Source organism: Balaenoptera ricei, chromosome 6, assembly GCF_028023285.1.
Source record: "Balaenoptera ricei isolate mBalRic1 chromosome 6, mBalRic1.hap2, whole genome shotgun sequence".
NCBI lineage: Eukaryota > Metazoa > Chordata > Mammalia > Artiodactyla > Balaenopteridae > Balaenoptera > Balaenoptera ricei.
In genome coordinates this window covers 9189728-9213871 of record NC_082644.1, presented here as the reverse complement: position 1 = coordinate 9213871, position 24144 = coordinate 9189728, and the positions used below count along the sequence as shown (strand labels likewise).

General features: G+C 53.8%; 1 protein-coding gene across 1 annotated transcript; it reads right to left on the bottom strand.

Annotated features, from left to right (window-relative positions):
* Window positions 1–51: 51 nt before the first annotated feature.
* RP1L1 (RP1 like 1) lies at window positions 52–15510 on the bottom strand. Its single transcript, XM_059926252.1, has 5 exons — window positions 14905–15510; window positions 12892–13033; window positions 6978–11329; window positions 690–752; window positions 52–387 (listed from the first exon to the last, which is right to left on the bottom strand). The coding sequence occupies exons 1-5, from the start codon at window positions 15508–15510 to the stop codon at window positions 52–54; spliced, it is 5499 nt and encodes a 1832-aa protein (XP_059782235.1).
* Window positions 15511–24144: the final 8634 nt, after the last annotated feature.

Genomic DNA, 24144 nt, shown 5'->3' with positions numbered 1-24144 from the left:
TTCCTTCTCGGATATGATGGGAGAGTCATAACTCAGAAGTGGGATGCTCGTCTACGCCTGGCCCTGTGCCTCCGGGGAAGCTGCTATGCTCCCGATCTTCAGTCTGGTTGGCTGTGAAGTGAAGCAATAGTAATACCCGTGGCCTCTGGGGTAGAACCACCCATCCTTGTGAGGGACTGGCCCCAGTGTGGCCGGGCGTTCAGCATACTGGGCCCTGCACACCACGTCACTGGTGCTGCCAATCGTTGTGATGGACAAAAACATTCCATACTTTTCCCAGGCTGCCCACAGTTGGAAAACCACAAGTTCCTTGTTCTTTATCAGCAACAGGCCAGTGGGGCTGTCAGGGGTGCCGCGGAGGAGGACGGGCCCTGGGGTGGGGAGGCGCTGGCCAGGACAAGGTGTGAACCTGGAAGGTTCAGCCCCACAGGCCAAGGGCAGGACGCTGAGGTGGCCAGAGAGGCAGCACGGCGGAGCTCAGCCTCCCCAGCCAGCCTCGGGCAATGCGGGTCCCAGGGCAGGAGGCAGGGCTTGAAGCCCAGCCCAAGGGGTACAAGGTAAGAGGTCTCTCCGGGCCTGGGGCTCAGGCCCTGGCTGCGTGGAAGAGGGAACCCAGGCCCAGGAGAGTCAGGTCTGGGTTCAAATCACGGCTTCGGCATCTACCAGCCAAGCATCCTTGGGAAACTTACCTCTGAACCCGTTTCTTGAGCCAGGAAGCTGCGATAGGTGACCATGTCCATAAAAGCAACTTCCTGATACACATGAGGGGTGCAATAAGGGATCGCAGGCTTTCGCTGGGAGTCCTCAGACCAAAGTAGGAGCAAAGAAAGAGCAAGAGAGGGTGAGGTCCTCCGGGGAGACGAAGGAGAGAGAAGACCAACGGGCTGAGAATGAGGAGACCCTGGCGTTCTGGGGGGAAAGTGCAGGCCGAGGACGCGGAGCCAGAGCCAGCTGACAGGGGCCATGAGGAGGAGGTGTGTCACTGAGGCGGGGGACGTCATTAGGACCGTGGGTCACCACCATCTCGAGAGATGATGACCAAGCCAGGCCCCAGTGTTTGGAAAACTCACAACCAGCAGTGATTTTAGGGTCTGGGGTGAGGTGGGGGACGGTGAGCTGATATGGGAGGGGGGTTACATGAAAGGGGAGCAAGGAAGGCAGAAGAGGTGAGGGCAGGGCATTCTCCCGACCTGTGGGACCTTCGACTGGTCTCCTCATCAACAAACTGGGTGCCTTGGGCTATGACTGTCCACCCCCCAGCCAGGTCTAAACATTTAACCCAAGAGGACAAGCATGGGGCTCTGTAAATGCCACTAGGAAAGAAGGCACAGGTGGGGTCTGGAGGCGTCCCCAGAGGGAGGGTGTGGAGGCAACGGGAAGGCAGAGAGAGGGCCCAGGAGAGGGGCATCACAAGGCAGCCGCCCTCCCGCTGTGTGTGTGTGTGTGTCTGGGGTGTGTGTGTGTGTGTGTGTCTGGGGTGTGTGTGTGTGTCTGTGGGGTGTGTGTGTGTCTGGGGGTATGTGTGTGTGTGTCTGGGGGTGTGTGTGTGTCTGGTGTGTGTGTGTGTGTCTGGGGGGCTGTGTGTGTGTCTGGGGGGGTGTGTGTGTCTGGTGTATGTGTGTGTGTTTGGGGGTGTGTGTGTGTGTGTGTCTGGGGTGTGTGAGTGTGTCTGGGATGTGTGTGTGTGTGTCTGGGGGGGGTGTGTGTGTGTGTGCGCGTGCATGCGTCCGTGTATGTGTGTGTCTGGGAGGACCCCCGGTCCTGGTGGGACGGTCCGGCCATAGAATGCAGGCAACTTTTGGGGGAAGACCGTGTGTGCGTGGGTCTCCAGGGGCTTGTTGAAACGCGCATTCCTGGACCCCCTCAGACACATGGAATCAGAATTTCCTGGGTGGAACTGTCCATTTTAATGGTGCTCGCTAGGTGGTTTGCATGTTCACTCAAGTGAAGGAAGCCTCCACCCGGCCTCTGATTTATGTGGAAGTCTCTCAGGACACGTCCCCTTCCCAGCTGTACTCGTACTAAGGGCTGTGCAGACAAAGGACAGGTTACTTCTCCCCTGGCCACCTTAGAAGGGCCCTCCTGGAGACAGCACCTGGGTCGCCGCGTCAGACTCAGAGGCGGGGAGCTGGGGGGCAAGCAGGGGAGGGGTGCAGGGGTCTGGGTGACAAGGTTGGCTTCTCCTCGCGTTCCTCGGCAGGGCCTCGCTCAGCTCGGGGACAGGAGAATATGAAGTGAGCTCCAGAGAAAGACCTGGGGTCTGCTCTCAGCGTAGCCACTTACCCAGCTTCATGGTTTAGGCAATTCACTTATTCAAGATGGGTGTCCTCTCACCTGGAAAAAGGAAGCTGGGCTAAATCAGTGACGGGCCACCTGGACTGAACGCTACGCACATCTGGGAGCTGGACAAAGCAGCTGTGCTGGAGCCCAATTCCGGGCCAATAAATTCAGAATCTCTGACCTGGGACCTGGACACGAGGCTTTAGTTCCCAGCCACTGAAAAACGGTTCCTTTGATCTGAAATCTCTGATCCCCAGCAGAAGGACAGAGGAGGGGGGAGAAGAGCTTGGTTTCTATTCACTCACTTCCGTCTCCCACTTAACTTCAAGGTGAGACTCCACTGGCTAAAAATGCTTGCGTTACCACTGATACTAAAAGTACTTTGGCAACTCTTTGAGTTGCAGATGCACCAAGTTTTGATTCGGGGATGGGCTACAGGAAGCCCAACATTTTCAAGAGGTGCTAAATTTCAGAGGCCTGTGCAATGCTGTGCGGTATGGTTGCTGTAGAGAAGAGAGGTGCGGAGGAGATGCCAAAATCCCCACCTTGTCTGATGGCCCTGAAATACTTTATCTCCAAGTCAGAAGAAGACACAGTTTTCCATTAACAGCAAGTTGTTTAATATAAAAGCAGAAATATTGGGTTGGCCGAAAAGTTCGTTCGGGTTTTTCCATAACATCGAACAAACTTTTTGGCCAGCCCAGTATCTGGGGGCTTCAAGAAGATGAGTTTGTAACTAAAAGGAGAATTCTGTGGATAGAAAACTTTTGAGTTCAACTCTTAGCTTTAAAAAACCAGGTTATCTCAAGCTCCCAATGTCTGTACGTAATTAGAACATTACTAAGGACGTAATGCAATTGGTTGAACAAAAAATCCCATCTAATCTACTTTCTTGAGTCTTAACTCTTTTGCAGTAAATTCATTCAACAAAGCTTTGATCACCTTTAGTTAAATGATTTATTTAGGGAACCCAAATCAAAATGAAAAAAATATGATACAGTGGAAAAGGACGTGGACTTCAGAGTCTGAAATATCTGAGATTAAATCCTGGCTTTGCCCCTAACTAACTGCGTGAACTTGGACAGGTTTACGTAAGACTCCTCCGCCTCAGTTACTTCATTTTTGAAATGAGGGTAACTGTCGACTTGCTTACTTCACAGACACGTTGAGAAGACTAAATGAGATCATTCATGTTCATGTGGTACCTGATACATCACAGGCATTGAAAACTTAGCAGTTCTAATTAAAATATTGATATTTTCCCAATGCACATGTAATGAAGTTTCATATGTTATCTCATCTACTTCTCAACCATGCAGTGAGCAAAACATTACTTGGTCCATTTCACAGAGGTTGCAAGTGAGGTGCCATCATTGGAACGTGAGCCTGGTCATGCAACTCCAAGTCCCACACTCTTTCCATTGCCTTCTCTTGACCAGAGGTGGACATGCCACTTTAGTGAAGTGCCGGGTCAGTAGGTGCCAGCGGTGGCTGTCTCCGTCATTTGGGGACACAGCAGATTATGAAACAAAGAGGTTGGAACATCTCTTAGGAGATGACTGAGGACCTCAAGTCACAGAAGAGGTGCACAGGGGATGCTCCACGTCAACTAACAATAATAAGTTCTAGACAATCCTGCATATCACCATATCTAATCCAAGCTAGCGATGCAATCTGTTTCACTGGGGGCTCTGGCTAAGATACCAGTTCATACATACATATGTGTGTGTGTATATATACGTTGTGTTAGTTTCTGGTGTACAGCAAAGTGATCCAGTTATACAGATACATATATATATTCTTTTTCATATATACTTTCAATGTAAAAACTTTAAAGACTCACCTCCACAAGAAATTTTAAAAACATGTCAAATTTTATTAAGAACATCTCCAGCATTCAGAAACAGAGCAGAACAGGGACTTCCCTGGTGGCGCAGTGGTTAAGAATCCCCCTGCCAATGCAGGGGACATGGGTTCGAGCCCTGGTCTGGGAGGATCACACATGCCGCAGAGCAGCTAAGCCCGTGCACCACAACTACTGAGTCTCCGCGCTCTAGAGCCCACGAGCCACAACTACTGAGCCCACGTGCCACAACTACTGAAGCCCACGTGCCTAGAGCCCGTGCTCCACAACAAGAGAAGCCACCGCAATAAGAAGCCCGCGCACCGCAAAGAAGAGTAGCCCTCCCCACCCAACGCAATTAGAGAAAGCCCGCACGCAGCAACAAAGACCCAACGCAGCCACAAATAAATAAACAAATTAAAAAAAAAAAAGAAAAGAAACAGAGCAGAACAGATGACTTTGGGCATGAGGACACAGCCTACACCCAACATTTGCTTTATTTTCTATTACTAACATATTTATTTTCTTTATTTTTTACATGAACTTTTACATTTAAACAACCAGTGAACAATACCTGTTCTTGTAGCACAGACCTCCGTTTTAATAATTCTGAATACACAAAGTGGTCCTGTATGCTGGTGAGAACCCTTGAAGGAAATTCTGCCCTGTCAAGGACCCCCCAATCCAGACAGCCCTAGTCCAAGGCTTGCTGGAGAAGCCTGCTGAGAAAGGGCATTTTTTTCAATCTCAAAAATGATAAACAGAATGTTTTTTAAAAATTGTAAAGGACACATGTAAATCAATTCATTTAAAAAAAGCTAGAATTCCAGCTGAAAATGGGTAAAAAGCATACACGTATAATTTATATGCAAATGGCTTTAAAAAAAACCTAGAAAACTCTTTAATCTCATTAGCAATCAAATATGGCTAAAATAGTTCCACATTAAAATGAGGTACTATTTTTGCCTATAAAATTAGCAAAAGATTTCTCATTTTTAATGACTCTACCAAACACGGTTGAGAATGTGGCGGACCAGGTGATGTAACTTAGTACAACTTAGTAGACCTTTAGAAAAACAATTTGACAGAAGATATCAAGAGCCTTAAAAAAGTCGATATCTTTAGACCCAGTAATTCCATGCCTGGGAATCTATCCTAAGGAAATCATCTGCTGTTCAGGGGGAAAAAAAAAAAAAAAAAAAAAATATATATATATATATATATGGAAAAAATAATGGAAACCATCCAAATGGTCAACAAAAGGGAGATGGTGAAAAAGTACTTTATAGTCTCATATTATTTGGGCATTAAAAACATTATTCAGGTATTAAAAATAGGTTTATGAAGATTTTGAGATTAATGGGGGAAATTCTCATATTATGTTAAAAAAAGAAGTTTAAAAGGATGAGCACAAGTATCAAATAATTAGAAAAATGATGGGAAAGAAATACATCCAACTGCTACCACAAGTCATCCCTGAGGGGTGGGATGATGAGTGACTACTTTTCCTTCTTTCTGCTTTTTTGCATTTTCCAATTCTTTTCATTCCAAAAAAAAAAAAGAATTAAGGGAAGACCCTTGGACTTTGGGGCTGAGAGCAAACTTTGTCCAGTGATCCTGAATTTATCCTCTTCTCCCAAATTTTCACATCTGCAGAGTCACCAAATATAGTCAAGACTAGAAAAAAGCACTTCAAAGTCGAGAAACGTCAGTGCCCCGGAGAGGACAAGGAGACAAATAACTGGAGATCAATAGGCAAAGAACGAGGGAAGCACTCACTAGCAAAAAACAAACACACAAACAAAACCTCTCCTGGACCGTTGCCAGGCAGTTCCATCCTCCTGGGCCCAGCAGGCAAACGCTGGGGCAGCTGACCTCCCGTAATGGGGAAGATCTGAGATGACCCTCTTTCACGCGGTGGGTGGATAGACCAATGGGGCCTTGGAAACCCCAGAATTTAGAACTGGGGCAGTGTGGGGTGGCCATGTCCTTGGCAAGTCCTTGATCTTTGCCCATGTCCCTTATGCATCTCCAGTAGGCTGAGCTCCAGACTCAGGACTGTCTTGCAGCTGGATCCTTAGAAATCTAAGTCGTCTTGGCCAAAGCCATGTGTCCTGTCCATGGGGAGGTTTTTAAGCATCACTTCTGTGGAAGTGAGACTTTTCACTACCTTCTCAGCTTCTAAGTCAGAGCCTCCCTCTTCCCCCTGCTCTGGAGTCAGACCTTCATCTGTTCCTCGCTCTGGCATCCTCGAGCCTGAGGGGGCCCCTTCTTGCTCAGAAGGGGAGCTTTCTGGACACGTGCCTGTGACTTTGGTCTCTGGATCAGGGACGCCCTTGGCCTCGTCTTCAATGCTCCTTGTGTGTCTGTCTGAAGGCTCACCTTCGGAGCTTTTCTGAGAGAGCTGAGAGCAGTTTCCCAGAGATGATGTGCTGGAGGACGAGAGGACTGACTTCAGGCCTGACCTTTGGCGGGGGGAGTCTGCACCTGGGGCCAGGGACAGCGTGGGCCTGCCCTCCTGGTCTGGGCTGCTGTTTCTAGAAGCCTCGCGCGACTGGCGGTGTCCGGCGCCAAGCTGAGGGCCCGCTTCTCTCTTACACTGATTTCCTCCTCCTGACTCTGGCTGTTGCTCCCCTTCAGCTCCCTGGGCCTCTGCACTTTCGGTACCAGCGTTCTGTCCTCCTGGACATGGGTCACCTCCTCCCGGGGCTTCACCCGCCCCAGTGTCCTCAGCCCCAGAGCCCACCTCCGGGTCTCCTTCCTCCCTGCCCACACCCTGCTCCCCCCGCCCCACCCCGTCCGGGTAGCTGCCTACAAAGGGGTCTGTTTTCCTTTCTCTCTTCCCAGCAGTTGCCCCCTCCTCTGCCCCCCAGGGGGCTTCATCTCTGCTGAGGGTCTCGTCCCCCTCCTCCTCCCCGGGGCCCTGGCCTGATCCCAGCTCAGGGCCTCCGTCAGCTTCCCGGACAGGGTCCGTCCCCGAGGGGGCCCTCTCAAGGGGCTCCATCCTCCTCTTCGCAGGGGCCGCCTCTGCTGTCTCCCCGTCCGCACATCTTCCTTTCTTCTTCTGCAGAATTTGCTGCAGGTCAAAGGCCTCTCTGACGGACGCGCTGGCTGCCCGCACTGCGTCCCTCGGGGATGCAGGGACCACTTCCTTCCTCACGCAGGTCTCGCAGGGACAGAACTCCTCCTCCTCAGCCTCCTCCCCCGGCCGGGTCCCCAGGGCTCCTCTGAAGGTTGGCACGTCCTCCAGGGAGAAGGAGGGGGGCCCCCAGCCCCGCGTGTGCTCGGAGAAAGCTGAGAGGACGCTCAGGTCCCGGAGGTGCGGCCTGCACTTCTTGGTCTGCAGGGGCGTCTTGCAGCGGAGGGCTTCCCTGGGTGGCCCCGGCGCCGTGCCCCCCGCCCGGCTCTGCACCTTGCGGAGCTCCTTCTCGATGTCGTCCTGGAGCCGCCGGCCCACGTCCTGCTGTAGCTCGGCCACCATCTGGTCCAGCAGGTCGTTGCTCTCCAGGCCCCAGCGGGCTTGGAGCTCGGCCGTGGCAGTGGCGAGGTGGGCCATGAAGGCCTTCTCTATCTTCTTCAGCAACTTGGACACCCAGAGGGGGTCAGGGTCCAGAGGCCTTCTGCGGGCTGTGGAAGTGCCCCTCTCCCCTGCCCCCTGGGTGAGCTTGGCCTGGGTTTGCCCACAGCCTCTCTCAGCTGCTGTGGACAACTTCTCCAAAGAAGGCTCAGCGTTGGGGCCACTTTGACTCCCGCTGGCGTCTGGGTCGCTCTCCCTGAGGCTCCTAGGGCGCTCTGTCGGGCTCTCTGTCTTCCCTGGAGGGCTCAGCGCGGCCGAGGTGGGGTCTCCCTCCTCTTCCTGCAGGCTCTTGTCTTCCCCGGCGCCCGCCCCGTCCTGAGAGCCTGCCCCTGACAATTCTCGTCCTGTGGTTCCTTCCTCTTCGGGAAACCCTTTAACACCCTCTTCTTGCAGTTCTGCTCTTTCTTTGTCCTCTTTTATTTCCTCTAATTGTACCCCCTCTTCTTGCATCGTGTTTTTAACACCTTGGTCCAGGTCACTGCCCAACATCTGTTCCCCGCTGTTTCTTTCTGCCCTGTCGTCACTGGAGGCACCACCAGTCTCGGAACCACTCGGCTGTTGGTTTCCCGGATCCTCTGGGTTGCCTGAGATTCTGGAATCAGGCCTCTGGCAGGGGATGCTTGAGGGCAGCTCCATCCTCTCAGGGACCAGGGCGCAGTCCACGGTGCAGGGCCCGTGGCCCTCCCCCGAGCCTCCGGAACCACTGCCGACGTCCACACCAGAGGAGGATGTCGGCGTGAAGTCCTCAGTTGCAGCGTGGGATCCAAGGGCCGGCAGGGCCTGGCCCCAGCCTAGCTCCCGGAGGCCTGAGTCCAGCTCTCTGTGCCCACGGCCGCTCCCCGGCCACAGGGCCTGGAAGGTGCTCAGGAGCTCCTGGTACCGAGGAGAGTCTGTGAACCTCACTTTGCCAGCAGGAGACCCAAGGTCATCGTCAAAGAAGCAGAGCCTGGCGAGACAGGTGATGAGGGCCTGGGCCGAGCGGCCGAGCCTCCTGCCCACTGAGCTGGACACTTCGGGCACGCTGCTGGGCCGGCCTGGCCTGGATCCCATCAGCGCCTTCATGATGTGTACGGAGGAAGAGACCCTGCTGGGAAGCTCGCACTGGCCCATCGCACGGTCCACAGCCGCTGCTTTGCCTTCACCAGCCTCCGCAGGGGCTTCTGAAACCCCACTGCAAGGCAGGCCCTCTCCTGACTTGGGACCGGCACTGCCAGTCACTGGAAGGGCTGCATCTGGTTCTGCTTTCTCACTGGCCGCCCCTTCCAGGGGCAGTTGTCTGGCCGGCGCTGACCCTTCCAGGCCATCCGGGGGATATTTGTCGGCAGGGTCCTCCTTGGGGCCTTCCGGGCCGTGCCCAGCCGCGGCTTCGCCCTCGCCCAGCATCTCGTACCTCACGGGCTCCTCCGGGATGTTGCTCAGCCACGCACGGACCACGGCTTCCGGGGAGGCTCGGGGCAGGGCGCCCAGCGTCCCGCAGCCACCTTCCTCTCGCTCCTCCAGGCCGTCTCCTCCACCCGAGACCTTCTCCTGGAACGTTCTCCCGAGCTTGGGACCGCGGTGGGAGCCGCCCCTTCTCGCGGCTCTGACTGCGCTCCCCACGGCCCCTCCCGGAGAGCCAGGGGGCCGAGGGCGCCACACGTCCAGCTTTCCCTCCCCCGCCTCGGCCCCCCCCGGCTCCCCGTCAGCACTGTGGGTGCCCTCGCTGTGGCTGAGGGTCCACAAAGCATGCTTCTTGCCCGAGGGCCGTGGCTTGCGGGGCATGGGACAGTACCTGCTGCACACCAAGCAGGGCTCAGAGAAGGACCCCTGGCCGCCCCAAGACTGGGAGGCTGGCAGCGACTGCGTCTTCCCACCGGGGGGCCCGAGGGCCGGGGATGCGGCCAGCTGTGAGCAGCAGCTGTCCCCGTGCGCTCCCGGCCTCCCTCCCTCGGGCCACCCGACTGGCAGGACCCAGGGCCAGGAAGGCTTGGGACTGTCACCCCCCGCCTTTTCAGCCAGGCCATCAGCTTGGGAGTTGAAAGAGCCAGATGTGTTTGAAGGCGTGGGAGCTGGTGAACACGCCCTGAACTCAGGGTCCCCTTCGGTCTCAGCAGCGGGGGAATTTGAGGGGTGGAAATTGGGAACACAGTCAGAATTGCTCACAGGGGTGACGGGAACGCTGCTGAGCCCTCGCGTGTCCCGGGAATGAAGAGAGGCGGAGAAGGGTGGCCCCGGGTCCCGGGAGGCCCGGCTCCTGGGGCTGCGTGGGCTTTCAGAAGGGCCAGGCGCTGGGCTGTCTGGGCAGGTCCTGCCCGTGCTGGGAGGCCCCGGCACTGGCCTGGACACAGGCAAGCCGAGTGGGCAGTGGGTGCCCTTTGGGGTGTGGCGCTGCCTGGGGCGGCCCCTCTGGGACCCTCGGCTGAGGACAGAAACGCTGGGTAAGGACAGGGCGCTGGCTCTGCTCTCCTGCTTTCTGCTCCCGCCTGGGGCCGAGGCACAGGCAGAAGGCGGAGAGTGGCCTCCTGCGTCCTCCCCAGAGCCAGCCCGGCCGCCCCGAGCCAAGGGCAGCCTCACCCCAGACCCACTCCTGGCCTGCGGGTACCCGGCGCCCTGTCCACTCTCCTCTGCCCGTGGGCCCTCTTTCCTTACAGACGAGGGGCTCACAGCGGGGGAAGCGGGGCCTCCCCCCTGGGCGGCTCCCCAGGAAGTCACGGCCCTGCTCTTCTTGCTGGGGCGGCCCTGGTGCAGCTCACCCCTTTCACTGGACTCCTCGTGAGACCCACCACTTGCCGAGCAGTCAGGAAAAGCGTCTGCCGGGCCTCGGGTCCCGGGTTTCAGGCAACCAGGGTGCTCCCTGAGGCCCGGCATTGCTCCCTCGCCTGTGCCCTCACCAGCCCCCGAGGCCAGATGTGGGCCACAGCTGCCCACACCATCCTCCAGGGACCTGGAGCGGCAGGAAGAGTTGGTCTCAGAACCTTCAGGGGATCTGTCACTGGAGGAAGGGCTGGCACTGTCCTTGCTCCTTCTTTTCCTGCTGGCGACCCCTTGGCTCCTGGGGGTCCTGGAGTGGGACTTCTGGGTCAGCCCAGACCTCCTCTGAGAGGCTGTCTGCTCTCCCTGGGGGGCATAAAGGGGGTTCATCCAGATCTCATATCTAGACCCCGGCTGCCACCGGCCTCGGTCAAAGGCTCCCACACCTCCTGCCTCGCAGGGCCCCAGTCCCTGTGCCCCAGGCTCTGAGGGGTCCCTAGGGGGGCCCCTCCACACACAGCCGAGGGGATCTGCCTCCCCCAGGACGGGGCCCTCCCCACTGGCCGCTGTGAGACTGCTGGCCCTCCTGACCCTCCTGGACCACAGGAGCAGGTCCTCCCCCAGTAGGTGGAAGCGGACTTTCATCTCCACGGACAAGCTGCCGTCCTCGTTCACACGCACATTCTTCTCAATGTCTTCACCGGCTACCAACGGGCTGAGCTGGGCAGCTGTGTCCTGAGGGTGCCTGTCAGGAGCAGGGCACATGCAGGCACGATGCAGAGGCACCGAGGGGTCACTGAGCCCAGACCTCTCCGACAGCAAGGAAAACTGCCGTGGCCTGCTGCCTGGCCTGGACCGCGCGTGGATCACGCTCTGCTTGGCTTTTGGCCCCCAGCTCCCTGGTGCACGATGACAAGCAAGAGAAAAGAAGGAAAGACAGTGAGCTGCCGGGGAGAGCTTCGGGACAGAAGAGTCAAGGCCAGTCACGGGCCTTCCACGGTCTGTATACCCCTGCCACCTCCAAAACCAGCAGTAAGGACAGAAGCCATTCTAGAACGAATATTCACGGAGCTGCCAGGGTGTGAACCAGCAGAGCCCAGCGAGATGAACCTGGAGTCCGAATTCAATCTCAACCCTGCCACTTCCTAGCTGTGTAGTCTTTGGCAGAGCCTCTCTCCTGAGCTGTAAAATAAGAGTAACGGTATCTAACGGGTAGGTTTGTTTTGAGGATGCAAGGCAATGCATGTAAAGCTTCCTGCAGAGTTGCCGGCACGAGGTAGGTTCTCGACAGGCAGTAGAGTTGATTGCAGAGCATCAGTGCCCAGAGCTAAATCCTAGCTCCGCTCACACCCACCCACGGCACAGGAAGCAAAAATCAATAAGCTGCTGCGGACACACCTGGTTGTAACCGTAAAATGCTTTGCAATTATTAGTGATGATTTATCATCTTAACACTCATCAAGCTTTGGGGTTGATAAATGGTTGCAAGGAAGGACCTGGACACACGATAGCAGGTCCTGGTAGCTAAGCCTGCCCCTTAGTCATGCAAAAGAGAAGAAGAGGGGGTCACTGGGGATAGAAAGACATGATCCCGAGAGATAATGTAGCCCGTGGTACTTTCTCATTTCATCTCCTGAGCTAATGCTTGGCAAGAGGGAGGGGCTGGCAGAGGCTGAGCCTATGGCCGGCAGAAGAGCAGACCTCCTGAGTCCATCTGGGCAGGAGAAGGTTTTGCCCCTCCTGCTCCTCCATAAGCACCAAATGAGACTGGGGGCTCCTCCAGAGGAGGGGCTGTGGCTGATGGGCCTTTGTACAGCCAACACCCAGCATGAGGCAATCACTGAAACCATTGTTGTCATTCTCTTAATAGCTTTCCACAAAGGATATTATTTTGTTTACTCGCCAACATTTACCCATTGTCATTCCAATAATTTTGCTTTTTGGGTTTTTGTTATGGTTGTTGTTGTTGATTTTTAATAATGAAGGCTACCTCTGGCACCTGGATGGATGTATGTTTGGCTGTGTAGATTGATGGATGGATAGATGATCAATGGTTATCATTTGTTTTGGTCTGTTTGGTCCTCACTGTTGCCTAAGAGAGTCATGACTCTTGAAAGATGCAAAGGCCACATATGCATGGTCCACTGCCTCCATAATGTCATGCCCACTGTGGTTCTTAACAAAGTTTATTTTAGATCCTAGAAGCTTAAAGTTCAAATCTCTTAATCCCTGTTTAAATACCAGACTCCCATCTCTCTTATCCCAGCCAAGTGTTCAACCTAGTTAAGGCTGATGGTGATGAGAAGGAGGAAGAGGCAAGAGAGACCCCCAAACAAATGGGATGCCCAAGACCTGGAGCCAAAGGCAGGGTTTTTTAATTATCTAGAAAGGATATCTGCCCAGCCCTACCAAACCACCATCCAGTGCAAATAAGACTGGGGATCCTGCGGAACCAACTCACCACTTTTGCTCCTTGAAGTCTGCCCAGATAAAGGTTCACTTCCATTTCTTCTGACATCTTCCATTGCCAGAGGTCTGAAGGGCTCGTGACCGGCACATACCAGCACCGAGGGGCTGTGTAGCAGACCCTTCAGAGAGTCCACCTGGGGAAGCAGAGTGTAGAGTCAGGAGGCGTGGTCTGCAGGACCCGCTTCTGTCCAGCGAGACATGGGTAGAGGGAGACTCCACTGTCGCTGGTCCCTTTCCTGATATTTGCACATCTCACCCCAGATTTCTGATCCAAGGGAAGGATCCCATTCACTCCTCATTACACCTCCATGACTGGCTGGGGGCTGAGGTCCTCCCACCATGATCTTCTTCTCTACCTACATCCCTCCCTCCACCTGGTACGAGGCCTGTGGTTTAGAGGTTATTCTGGATACTCAGGTGGAAAAGACTTCAAGAAGACTTTGACTTGCTTCCCCGCCCACACTTCCTCCCTCCGGAATGTGTATTTTTTAGAGCAACCATAACGGAAGGTCCAGGGCTCCCATATGGAGACCTGATTCACTATCTCACACTTTTTCCAGGCAGAGTCCTCTCTTGGGTCTGATCTGGGCTTTCCAGTCTAATCTGAGCCCAGGGCCTCTGCTTCTGCCCCTAGTGGAGCAGAGAAGGACAAGGCACAGATGGCCTTTCTCTCCCAGACTCCTCCGATGGTTCTCTAGGCTCTTGCCCCACCTACCCCTACCCCCCACCATCATGACATCCCGGGCTGGGTCGTGCAGGCAACATCCATGCTGGATTGCATTCCAGGAAGCAGGTCCCTGCTTTTAGAAAAATCTCACCTGGCCCCAAGGATCCTGCCTATCTGATGATTTGCACAATTTATAGCATTACACCATAATTAGCGATGTTGGGGGATTTCGTTCCATCTTTAAAGTACAGAATCTGTTCTTTTTCGTTTTCTCCAATTAGAAGGGTATGCTTATTAACAAGGAAATGAAAGAAAGGGCTCTTAAGATAGAGGGTATAAAGGTGGGATCGTGACTGAGCTGGAAGAGAATGGTACAGCAGTGATGTGACTTTGGGGAGCAGGGGAATATATCTCGATGGTAGGAGGGATGGTTCCATTGTTAGGTGGGGACACGCTGTTGTAGCTGCTGTTATAAATTCAAGTATTGGCAGCATGGTGTATACAGGTGTCAGTAGCTATAGGACTAGACCGTGAGAGTTTACGTGGATTAGATCAATCAACCTCCATCCTCCAGCCTGCCCATCTGGGGTTACCTTCATGTTCAGCAGAACCCAGAAGGGCAAAAATTACATTCACCAGCCTTCTTGCCAGTTAGGCCAGATGCCGATCGGGTTCCATCAGGTAGGTCAAGCCTGGGAAGGCAAGCGAGGTAGACACTGTCTCTTCTTGCTTCTGGCTGTTGTGTGACTACAAAGCAAGTCTGTGGGCATCGGGAGGCGATGGCGCTCAGGCAGCAGTGGCTGGTGTCCCTGGGCATCAAGATGCAGCTGGGGCAGGTTACTGACCCAGCTTTATAAGCTTCAGTTCCACTACAGAGGAGTCCTCCTGAGCTCAATCACAGCGGCTTGGAGCAGACTTAGCAGCTTTCTGCAGGACGCTGGGAGCCAATCCTGCACACCCAACTTGGAGTTCACTCCCGCAGCTTTCCAAAGATTTGAAAGTCCCCCCGATGCCCTGTGTGAAATTGCTTTCTGCTTAAAGCACTTGGAGTCTTTTCTGTTTCCTACACTGAACTCTCACCAAAATAGATTAAGAGGATTGGATAAGAAAACAAAGTGATCAAGGAACAGGTACTAAGCGCTTGCTGAATGGTAGCTAAAAATGTGAAGAACAATTGCTCGTTTGATTAACTGACTGAATGTCTCCACTCAATTCACCTTTAATTAGTAGCAGGGCAATCAGTGTCTCTTTTAAAGGAATAACTTCCCAGTTCCACCTAAGTGTTTTGAGCTGAGGTCCAGAGAACCTTTTAAGGAAACGTCATACCCGGCAGCCTACCTTTTTCCCACCGGTTGTGTACACCTGCTTCACGGGGAAGCGCAGCAGATCCGAGGCTTTGCTGAGAAAGGCCGTCAGGTTCCTGGTGTTTCTGTGACTGAGCACCACCGCCTGCTGGTATCGAGGGTCGCCGTTCTTAACCAGCGTGACCCTCCTCGGGGCTCTGAGACTCTTGCAGGAAGAAGCTGTTCCAGGTGCCTCGCAGCAGCCTTCAAAATCCCGTGACTGCTGAGAAGGGCTTCTCGCCCGTGGCCGGCCCGGCCCGCTGGGGGTCTTGGGGGGCTTCTTATCGGAACAGAGGTAGCAGCCGCCGTCTTGCAGCTGCTCCAGGGTGCTGAGGCCGTGCAGGCCCCGGGGCGTGGTGACGGAGCGCACCCCAAAGGAGAGCGGTACGCGCTGAGACAGCTCATCCATCAGGGCCCCGAAGCTCCTGAAGGCGCGTCGGTCAACGGCCAGGCGAACCCCAGAAAACTGGGGATCCCCTCGTTTGAGGAAAGTTATCTTCTTGGCTGGCATGACCTGGGTGACAGAGGGGGTCCGGGCCACAGAAGGCAGGAGGCACTCGCGGTGTCCGGGGGCCTGGGCATCCCTCGGGGTGCTGTTCATGGTGTGGAGGACCAGGCAGCTGAAATGGATCAAAGGAAGAGGAAAGTCAGAGAAGGGGGTCTGTGCATTTCCTCCCCCTCGTTACAGAGGTGCTCCCTGCCCACCCCAAATCTGCTCCTCTCAACCTTGTAGAGAGGCAGGTTAATCCATTTTGATGAGTAGAAGGAAGGCCAAAGATTTGGCATGGGAAGATCTGAATTCAAATCCCATCCCTCACCCCCCACTTATTGACTGTGTGACCCAGGAGGCTGATGACATAGTCTGTGTTTTGGTAACATGCAGCCATATTGATCTGCGCAGTGGTCATAAGGATTCAATGAATTTACGCGTACAGAGCAAGCATCAATACACCTTTATTCCTCTCCTTTCTCTTGCTGTTCCTCTTACCCTCTTCTACCACCTTGAACTCCTTTGGATAGTGCAGAGTTTATCTCCTAAGGAGGCTGGTGAATAAGGGGACGTAAGAATACCGAACCAGTGGTCAGGAGACCCAGGCGCCCTGCCCTCTCTCTCAGAGCAAAGAGTCATGTGTGAACATGGGGGAGTCCAGGCTCTCTGCACTCACATCCTCCAGCAGCCAGGTGGGGGGGCCGGAGCAGAGTCCCTCGTCCCAAACCCTTAGGGTGGAGTGCAGACAAGGAGACTCGTAACTCAAAGAGGATGCCGCCACTTGATGCCGTGCTTTTTTCTCCATTATACAGGGAGGTTTGCTTTAATAGAAGGCTGCTCCCCCTGCATCCCTCCAAAGTCTTTGGAAGATGAACCGTGCGGGTGAGTGCCACAGCCTGCCGCCACCAACGTGGGCGATAGGGCTGCAGGCCAGCTGTGCGGGGTCAAGGCCATTCGTCCAACTGTTCGCTTCTATTCCCGCCATGGTGGAGCCCCATTGCCTCATCTGGGACTCTTGCAAAAGCCAGCTGCAGGCTATTCCTGCCCAGGTCACCACATGGCGCTCTGTTCTGTGCACCGGCCGGCCAAGTTGTCCCGAAACCCTCTCCTCTCGGGACATTTCCAGTGCACCAAGCCCCTCGGGTGGTTTGCAGTGTCCTCAGAAAAAGCCCAGGCCTTTACTGCACGATTCAAGGCCCTCTCCGCCCTGAGTCCCTGCTCCTGCCTTTTCCTGCAGGAATCCTCCATTCTGACCAGGCCGCCTGACTAGGAGGCCCGGCCTGCAGGACGGCCGCGTTCTCTGCGCCCTGCCTCGGCTGTCCTGCTCTGTGGAGGCTTCTCCAGCCCCCCAGTCCGGGGCAAGCCCCATTTTCAGCACGGCTCCCCAATGTTTCCCACACCCTATACCCTTCCTGGCCAACTACCCCAAGCCGTGGGGCACAGAACCTGTACCCCCCGGGGCACCCAGCCCCCTGCTTGACACAGAGCAGGGGCCCAAGAAGTGCCGCTGACTGATGACACCCGTGCTTCACAGAGCCGCCCAGCAGAGCCCAGGCCTGCCAAGCGGCTGCCACACACGCAGTCAGGATCAGATGAGGGGTCTCCCCTGATTACACGGGGTTCAGACTTAGCAGGGCCCTCGTTGCTGTGCACACTGCAGGTGACCGCGGTCTCCCCGGCCGCAGCCATCTCTCCCGCTCACAGCCCAGCCAGCGCCCACATCTCCTTTTTTACCTTTACTCACCATTTATCCCCATTTGTCTTCGGGGAAGGAACTCTGCTCTCATTTTTAAAATCTTGGTGCACAAGAGGGCTTATAACCTTCTCTCATCTCTGCACAAACTTTATAATTAGCTTCCTCAGCCTTGTCCCCCCCCAGCTAATCCCTCTAAGCTGCTTCCTTAGCCACCCCAGCACTGGTGCACGTCCCCGCAGCTGCGCACTCTTCCTCCGGCGTGCCTTCCCCCAGGGCGCCCTTTCTTCCCACTTGATTTGCAGTTTCACTTTTGACCATGAGCATCCTTCTTGGCCCTAACTGAGGGACTGAGAGGGGAAGGAAAGTCACAGTGTCCCCTGGAGTCACCACCATGTCCCCCAGCATCACTATGTCCCCAATGTCACCGTGTCCCCCTGTGTCACCATGTCCCAGCATCACTGTGTCCTCCAATGTCTCTGTGACTCCCAGTGTCACCGTGTCCCCCAATGTCACCGTGTTCTTTGTTGTCACTATGTCCTTATAGTTCCACAAGCATAATGGTGCCCCCAACATCACCACGTCCCCAGTGTGACCATGTCCCCAGTGTCACCATGTTCCTAGCATGACTCTGCTTCCCAGTGTCATGGTGTCTCTCAATATCACCATGTCCTTTATTGTCACCATGTCCCCATCATCACCATATCCCCCAATGTCACCATGTCTTCCAGTGTCACCATATTTCCCATAATCACCATGTCCCCAACATTACCACACCCCCTAGCATCACTGCATCCCTCAGTGTTACTGTGTCCTTCAGTGTCAGCGTGTCCCCCAGCGTCTCTGCTGTCTCCCAGGACGGCTGCTCCTCACAGCCCGCTTCTGAACAGGCAGGGCCTCCCCAGGGCCCTCCCGGCAGCAGCTCTGCAGGGAGGGGAGAGACAGTGAAGGCAAAGCCCGTCTGGGCTCCCCCAGGACCCTGGCCAAAGCGTCTCGTGGCAACGACGCGTTCAGTACCCTCAAGTGCTGACGGCCCCTTTCCTCTGACGTTCCTTAGCAAATAACTTCTTTCTGAACTGGAATTCTCAATCTCCAAGTGGATTTTTGAAATAAAAAGAGAAATGTGACCCAAGGGATCTTAAGTCCAAAAGATCAGGCTGAGAACAGCTGGGATCCAGCCCGAAGGCTCCTTCCCAGTGTGAGACCAAGCACACGATCCCAGAGAAGTGAGGGAAGCCACGGACCCCCCCCCTGCTGCTAACGCACCTGCACTCAGGTGACAGACAAGATTCCGCATGTCGCTTCAGGTGGCTCGCTGACGCGCGCGCGCACACACACACACACACACACACACACTTATGCAGAGACACAGACACACATACACATGTACAGACACGCATACACACATGCACACACTTGCTTACTGACATATACACAGATATACACACACGTGCACATACACAGACAAATTAGAAAACACTTAGGACCCAGGAGAAGGCGCTGAAGCAGGAGGGTAGCCTGCTGTGAGGACTGTGCAAGGGGAGGGCACACGGGGCCCCACGCGTCACGCGGCTTCTCGCAGGAAGATGAGGACACCACTTGACCTCCAGCCTCATCAGCAGAAACAAACAGGCTCTGCTTCATCTGCCACCTCCTCCTGCAGCCACAGGGAAGGGAGAAGAAAATCGATTTTCTTTTTTCAAAGAGGCTTAATGAACTTTTGATCCTTTCACCTTCAAAATGACCTGGCTCCCAGACCAGGGTATTCATTCATTTAACCACTCCTTCATTCACGCATTCACGTACCCAACAAAGATTTCTGAGCTTCTATTGTGTGCCAGGCTCTATGCTGGGTCCTGGAAATACAAAGATGACTGAGCCATAGCACCCATCTTCAAAAACATCATATTCTAGTGTGGCAAGTAGGTACATTATTAAAATGCAGCATAAAACATGTTCTGAGATGATAGAGATAGAGATATATATACACAGGGTGTGACTGAAAGCAGGTTCAGGGGAATGCAAATCAGGGAAGACTTCCTGAAGGAGGTGACGTGCAGCCTCCTGAGCAGAGACCTAAAGGACAACTTGGGGTTTACCAGAGAAGGAGGAAGTTAGGACCGGCGTGGCAAATAGATACTGCCGTGGTGCCAACTCTGACCTGCGGGGTGGGCTGGAAGGATAGGCAGAGGAGGTGCTGAGGCTTCCTTTGTGCCGCGTCATATGGCAGAGCTGCCACAGCGTCAGGACAGAGAAGGGCCACACGGTGCCTGACCTTCCCATCCTTGCTCTGCTCCTGGCATTCGAGGTGAGGGTGTATGTGCAAAAGTGTGGTGGAAAAAGAAAGCTTGGGTATTCTGGAAGGGCCTTCGACTGATGCACACCGTGCATCTGACAGGCTCTGTTAAGGGGGCTGATGAATGCCCCTCGAGGATGGCACAGCACAGACAGTAAGATCAGCTTTGACCCCAGGAACTGCAATGGCAGAGCCCAGAACCCTTCCCCACTGAAGTCTGAGATGCTGGCAAAAGCAAACTCAGGGGGTTCCTACCTTAGATCCAAGAACAGGTAAGTAAGGAAGAGGGGGATGGTAACTGAGTCTGGCAAAAACAGAGGAGAAGTAAGAAGCAGGCGTCACTGCAGGCTAAGTTTACCTGGACTGCCCCAGTTGCAGCACTGAAGGGCCCCGTGCTGGGACCCCGCCCTCCCCTCCACCTCCCATCCCCTGGTAAGTTCCCAGGATCAGATGGGCCTCTTCCTGGCACTGGCCCTGCTGGCAGCGAGGCCGGGATAAGCTGGCTGCCTCATGGAGCTGGATAAAGACGTCACCACCAAGAATGGGAAACCAAGTCCTAAGGACCTGGCCGCACCCCTGGACGTACTAAGGCTTGAAACCAGCACCCAGACTGGAAAACTGGACTCTTCGGATACACGAGCCAACAATTCTCAACTTAGCTTAATGGATTTGAGTTGGAGTTTCTGTCACCTGAAACAGAAAGGGACACGGATCCCCCAAGGCACAGCGCCAGTGAGTGCCCTGTCTGTCCCAGATTCACTTAGGGAGGCCCCTGGGGGTGGGAGGGTGGAGCTCTGAGGCCCCTCCCAGATCCTCTCACCTTGTCCCTGGGGATGGGGTCAACTACCCCTTTCCTACAAGCCCTGATGGGGGAGGGGGGAGTATAACATAGACCCTCAGAGGTGGGACAGAGGGTTACTGCTCAGCTGATATGCAAAGTCACGTATACCGGGTTTTTCCCTCGTTGCATCTCTCCTTTCAAAATCATGAGGTTTCTCTCCCTAAGCAGGAGTGGGGAGACTTGACCTCTTTAACAAGACGAGATAGGTAGGATACCAGGCCTGGCCCACGGGGAGGGTGCGTGCAGCTCTTCTTTACCACTTGTGAACGAGGTGAGCACGTGATCAGGGACCCACTTCACAGGAGAGAGAAGACAACCCTTCCCCCAGTAACACTCTCTGTGGGGGAGGGGGTGGACAGCAAGAGAAGGTTCTGGAGGAAGTGGGGAGCCTGGCCCTTCCAGGTGCAAGGAAGTGCTGGGGAGAAGGGCAAAGAGAAGCAGGGGGCAGAGCTGGGGGACAGCACATAGGGTCTGCCTCCCAGCTTTGGGTCACGGTGGGGAGACTGGAGGTGGAAATATCTAGATAAAGCGAGAGACACTCCAGCAGCAGACAGCGTCTGCCCAGCTGCGCCGTGACTAAACTCTAAAGGAGACCTCCTTTCGGGACCCACACCCCACTCCCACTCGGGGCAGGGCCTCAAGGTGTGTTGGGCAGAGCAGACAGCAGGAGGCTCCGATGTCCAGGTTTCCTAAGCCACCTGGGTTCTAATGGGGGGTGGACAGGGCCAGGCAGGAGAGCAGGGTCTGGCTGTCAAGTGGTGGTGGGTGATCTCAGTCAGCATACAGACTGGGGGGCGAATCACTAGTGTGAAATGGGTTCCAGCCAAAGCCAGGCCCGCAGCACCAAATCCTAGCAATGGTGGGACCGGTTTAGGGCAGCAAAGGATGGGGGAGGGTGCCAGGGGATTTCAGGAGGAAGAAATCATAGGAGTCACCCCAGCTGTGTGTGGGTAGGGGAGGGAAGCGGAGAAAAACAGATTAAGGGGCAAAAGGAGAAAAAAATAGAATTCTCAGGAAATGCTCGAAAAGGTGGCAGTCCTGGCGGAGGAGTTGGGCAGGATGGGCCTGCAGGCGAGGAAACAGTTTTGTTGGCAGGCCTGCAAGTGGGCTAGGCCAGGGGCTGGGGGCGGAGCAGGCAGCAAGAGTGATGGATTCAGGAAGAGAATAAATAGGGTGAGAGAAGTCTGCAGGCTGGATAGAGGCTGGGCTTTGCAGGAGGAAAACTTCCAGTGGCAAAGACACCAAAGCCAACCTAAGAAGGAGTAAGCAGGAAGGGGTGGGGCGGAGGACGCTGTGGCCGAAAACTTGAAGGTTGACTGATTGATGTTACAAATGAACAGCTGGAAGGAGCAAGGATGGTGTGAACAGCCAATGTCCCTGGAGAAAAACGCTGGTGGCACGTAGCCTCCAGGGAGAACTGTCACCGATCAGAGGCAACTCAGCCCTGCACAGGGTCTTCCAGTGCCCCAGGCTGGGTGGGATCTAGAGCCACTTTCAACACCACCTTTCAGTGACTCGAATTTGCCATTATTTTACGAGCCAAGAAGAAAGAAAGAAAAAAATGGTGACAGACTAAGACAAAGACATGCTATTAATTGCAAGATTGCATCCTGATTTCAGAGATATTAAAACATGGCGGGGGGAGGGGTGCAGGAAACCTGGGTGTATTAAAGTCAGTGAAATACAACAGGAGTCAAGCGTAGGCTGTACGCAGATTCATGATGAAGACCCAGTACTTATTCAAGGTTGGGTTTGATTGATTTCGAGTGATGACAGCATCAGGGCGCCACTGTGCTGTAACCTGATGGCCAGGTCACGATGACCAGGCGGGTAAGTGTAAGAAAGGAGGAAGTGGGGTGAATTGCCCTTTAAGAAAGGCGACTTGATGGATGGAGACTTCCCAAAGCTGGGGTTGAGGTGGTGAGGGGCAAGGGAAACAGCTCCACACAGCAGAACGCCCTGTGCTTGAGGTTCTGAGTGGTGGATCCAGGAAGAAAATAAACGGAATGTGAGGGAAATTGGGTCTAACAAGAGTAGTACTTTTTTTTTTTTAGCTGCATCGGGTCTTTTTTTTGGTTGGACCGGGTCTTGGTTGTGGCTCATGTGCTCCTTAGTTGCGGCCGGCGGGCTCCTTAGTTGTGGCATGTGAACTCTTAGTTGCAGCATGCATGTGGGATCTAGTTCCCTGACCAGGGATGGAACCCGGGTCCCCTGCATTGGGAGCTCAAAGTCTTGACCACTGTGCCACCAGGGAAGTCCCAAGAGTAGTACTTTTAATTAACAGATGCAAAGCAATCTAGCAGCCAATATTGAGATCTACAATGTGCTAGAAATATGGTTAGACACAGAGAATGAGGCTTAGCATGGTGAGATGGGCTCATGCCTCACAGAACTTAAAATCCAGGAAAGAAGACAGAAGCTCTGCACCTGGGTCCTCACCCTTTGGCCCATGAGTTTCCCTGCTGCTTCCAGGGGACCTCAGGCTCATGAGCCCACCTTGGCTCTGCCAGTAACTAGCTGATGGCTGTGGGCAAGCTACTCGACTTCTTGGAGTTTCAGTTACTTTAATCCTAAAATGAAGGTGCTAAACAAAAAGGCTGCTGAGGTTACACTAGGAGTTTTGCAGGAAAAGATAGCGCATGATGCTGTGTTATAAATGATTACCCTTTAATCTGGATGACCTCTTGAGAAAATATCAAAGGCATTAGTTTTTTAAAATTTCTAGGTAATACCTTACCCTTTCAACATTATGGTAAAACCCTCTTCTAAAAAATGAGCACATTCCCATATGCGCAAAATACCCCCCCCGAGAGATCACAAAGCCCAAGTTATAAACCTTTGATCGAAGTCTGAGGATTTAATGCATAACATGGTGACTGCAGTTGATGACACTGTATTGCATAATTGAAATTTGCTAAGAGAATAGAACTTAAATGCTTGCAACAACAAAACGAAAAGGAAACTTTGATGTAGTCCTTGAAGATGAGGAAACCAAGGAGAGGGAGAACAGTAGCGAGAAAAAACACGGAACTCTGGGTTGACCAGTATATGCAGATGGTGTGACTTAAAAAGAAAGAGATGGTGTTTGTGAATATAAACCCTCTTGTTCAACCTATAGGTCCTGAGGAAAGTTTTGCCAAAGATAGTTCTCTTTCTTTCTAGTGATAATGGAAAGACACACACGACAACATATTCATGGCAACTCAGGAAAGGAGACTTAGCACTGGAAGAACCCTGATATCTGATATTGACACAGGAAGGAAAATCCTTGGAAACTGTCTTTAAAAAAAACCACCAGCATTAGAGTATCTTCCTGTCCTGCCTCTCCCCCACCCCACACTTGCTAATATTCTCTAGACAGCTTATCAACAAGGGAAGTAGGCTAATGAGATGGCTCAGATTTACAGAGCTTAAACTGCAAAGTGGAATGGGCAAAGTGGGATGGCTGTGCTCCTTGAAGGCAGGAAGTGTTCTGGTTGTGGCCCTGCTGTCCCAGGCAATGCTTGGCACATTGTAAGTGCTTGACAAATGTTTGCAGAATAAATGAGGCTTGGGAGGCCATGCAGTGGTAAGGGTGGGGTGAGGAGTACAGTCAGCAAAGACTATGATAATAATAAAATGGGGGCAGGATAGCCCAAGGGAAGAAAGCTTTCTTGACCAGCCATGGGTCAGGGCATGGAGGAAACAAATAAACAACCAAGGGAAGTGCAAATCCAACAGCTGCTGTGGGCTGGGAGGGTCTGAGAAGTGACAAACAGGACACACACCCTCAGGCTGTCCAGGGCCCTGAGCAGCTGAGAAAGTAACTAAGGGAGCCTGAGGTCCAACAAACAAACAATCGCAGGTGTAAGAGATGGAATGAAAACCAATCACATGAAAAAGCCAGTGGGAAGGAACTGGGAAGATGTTGGAGAC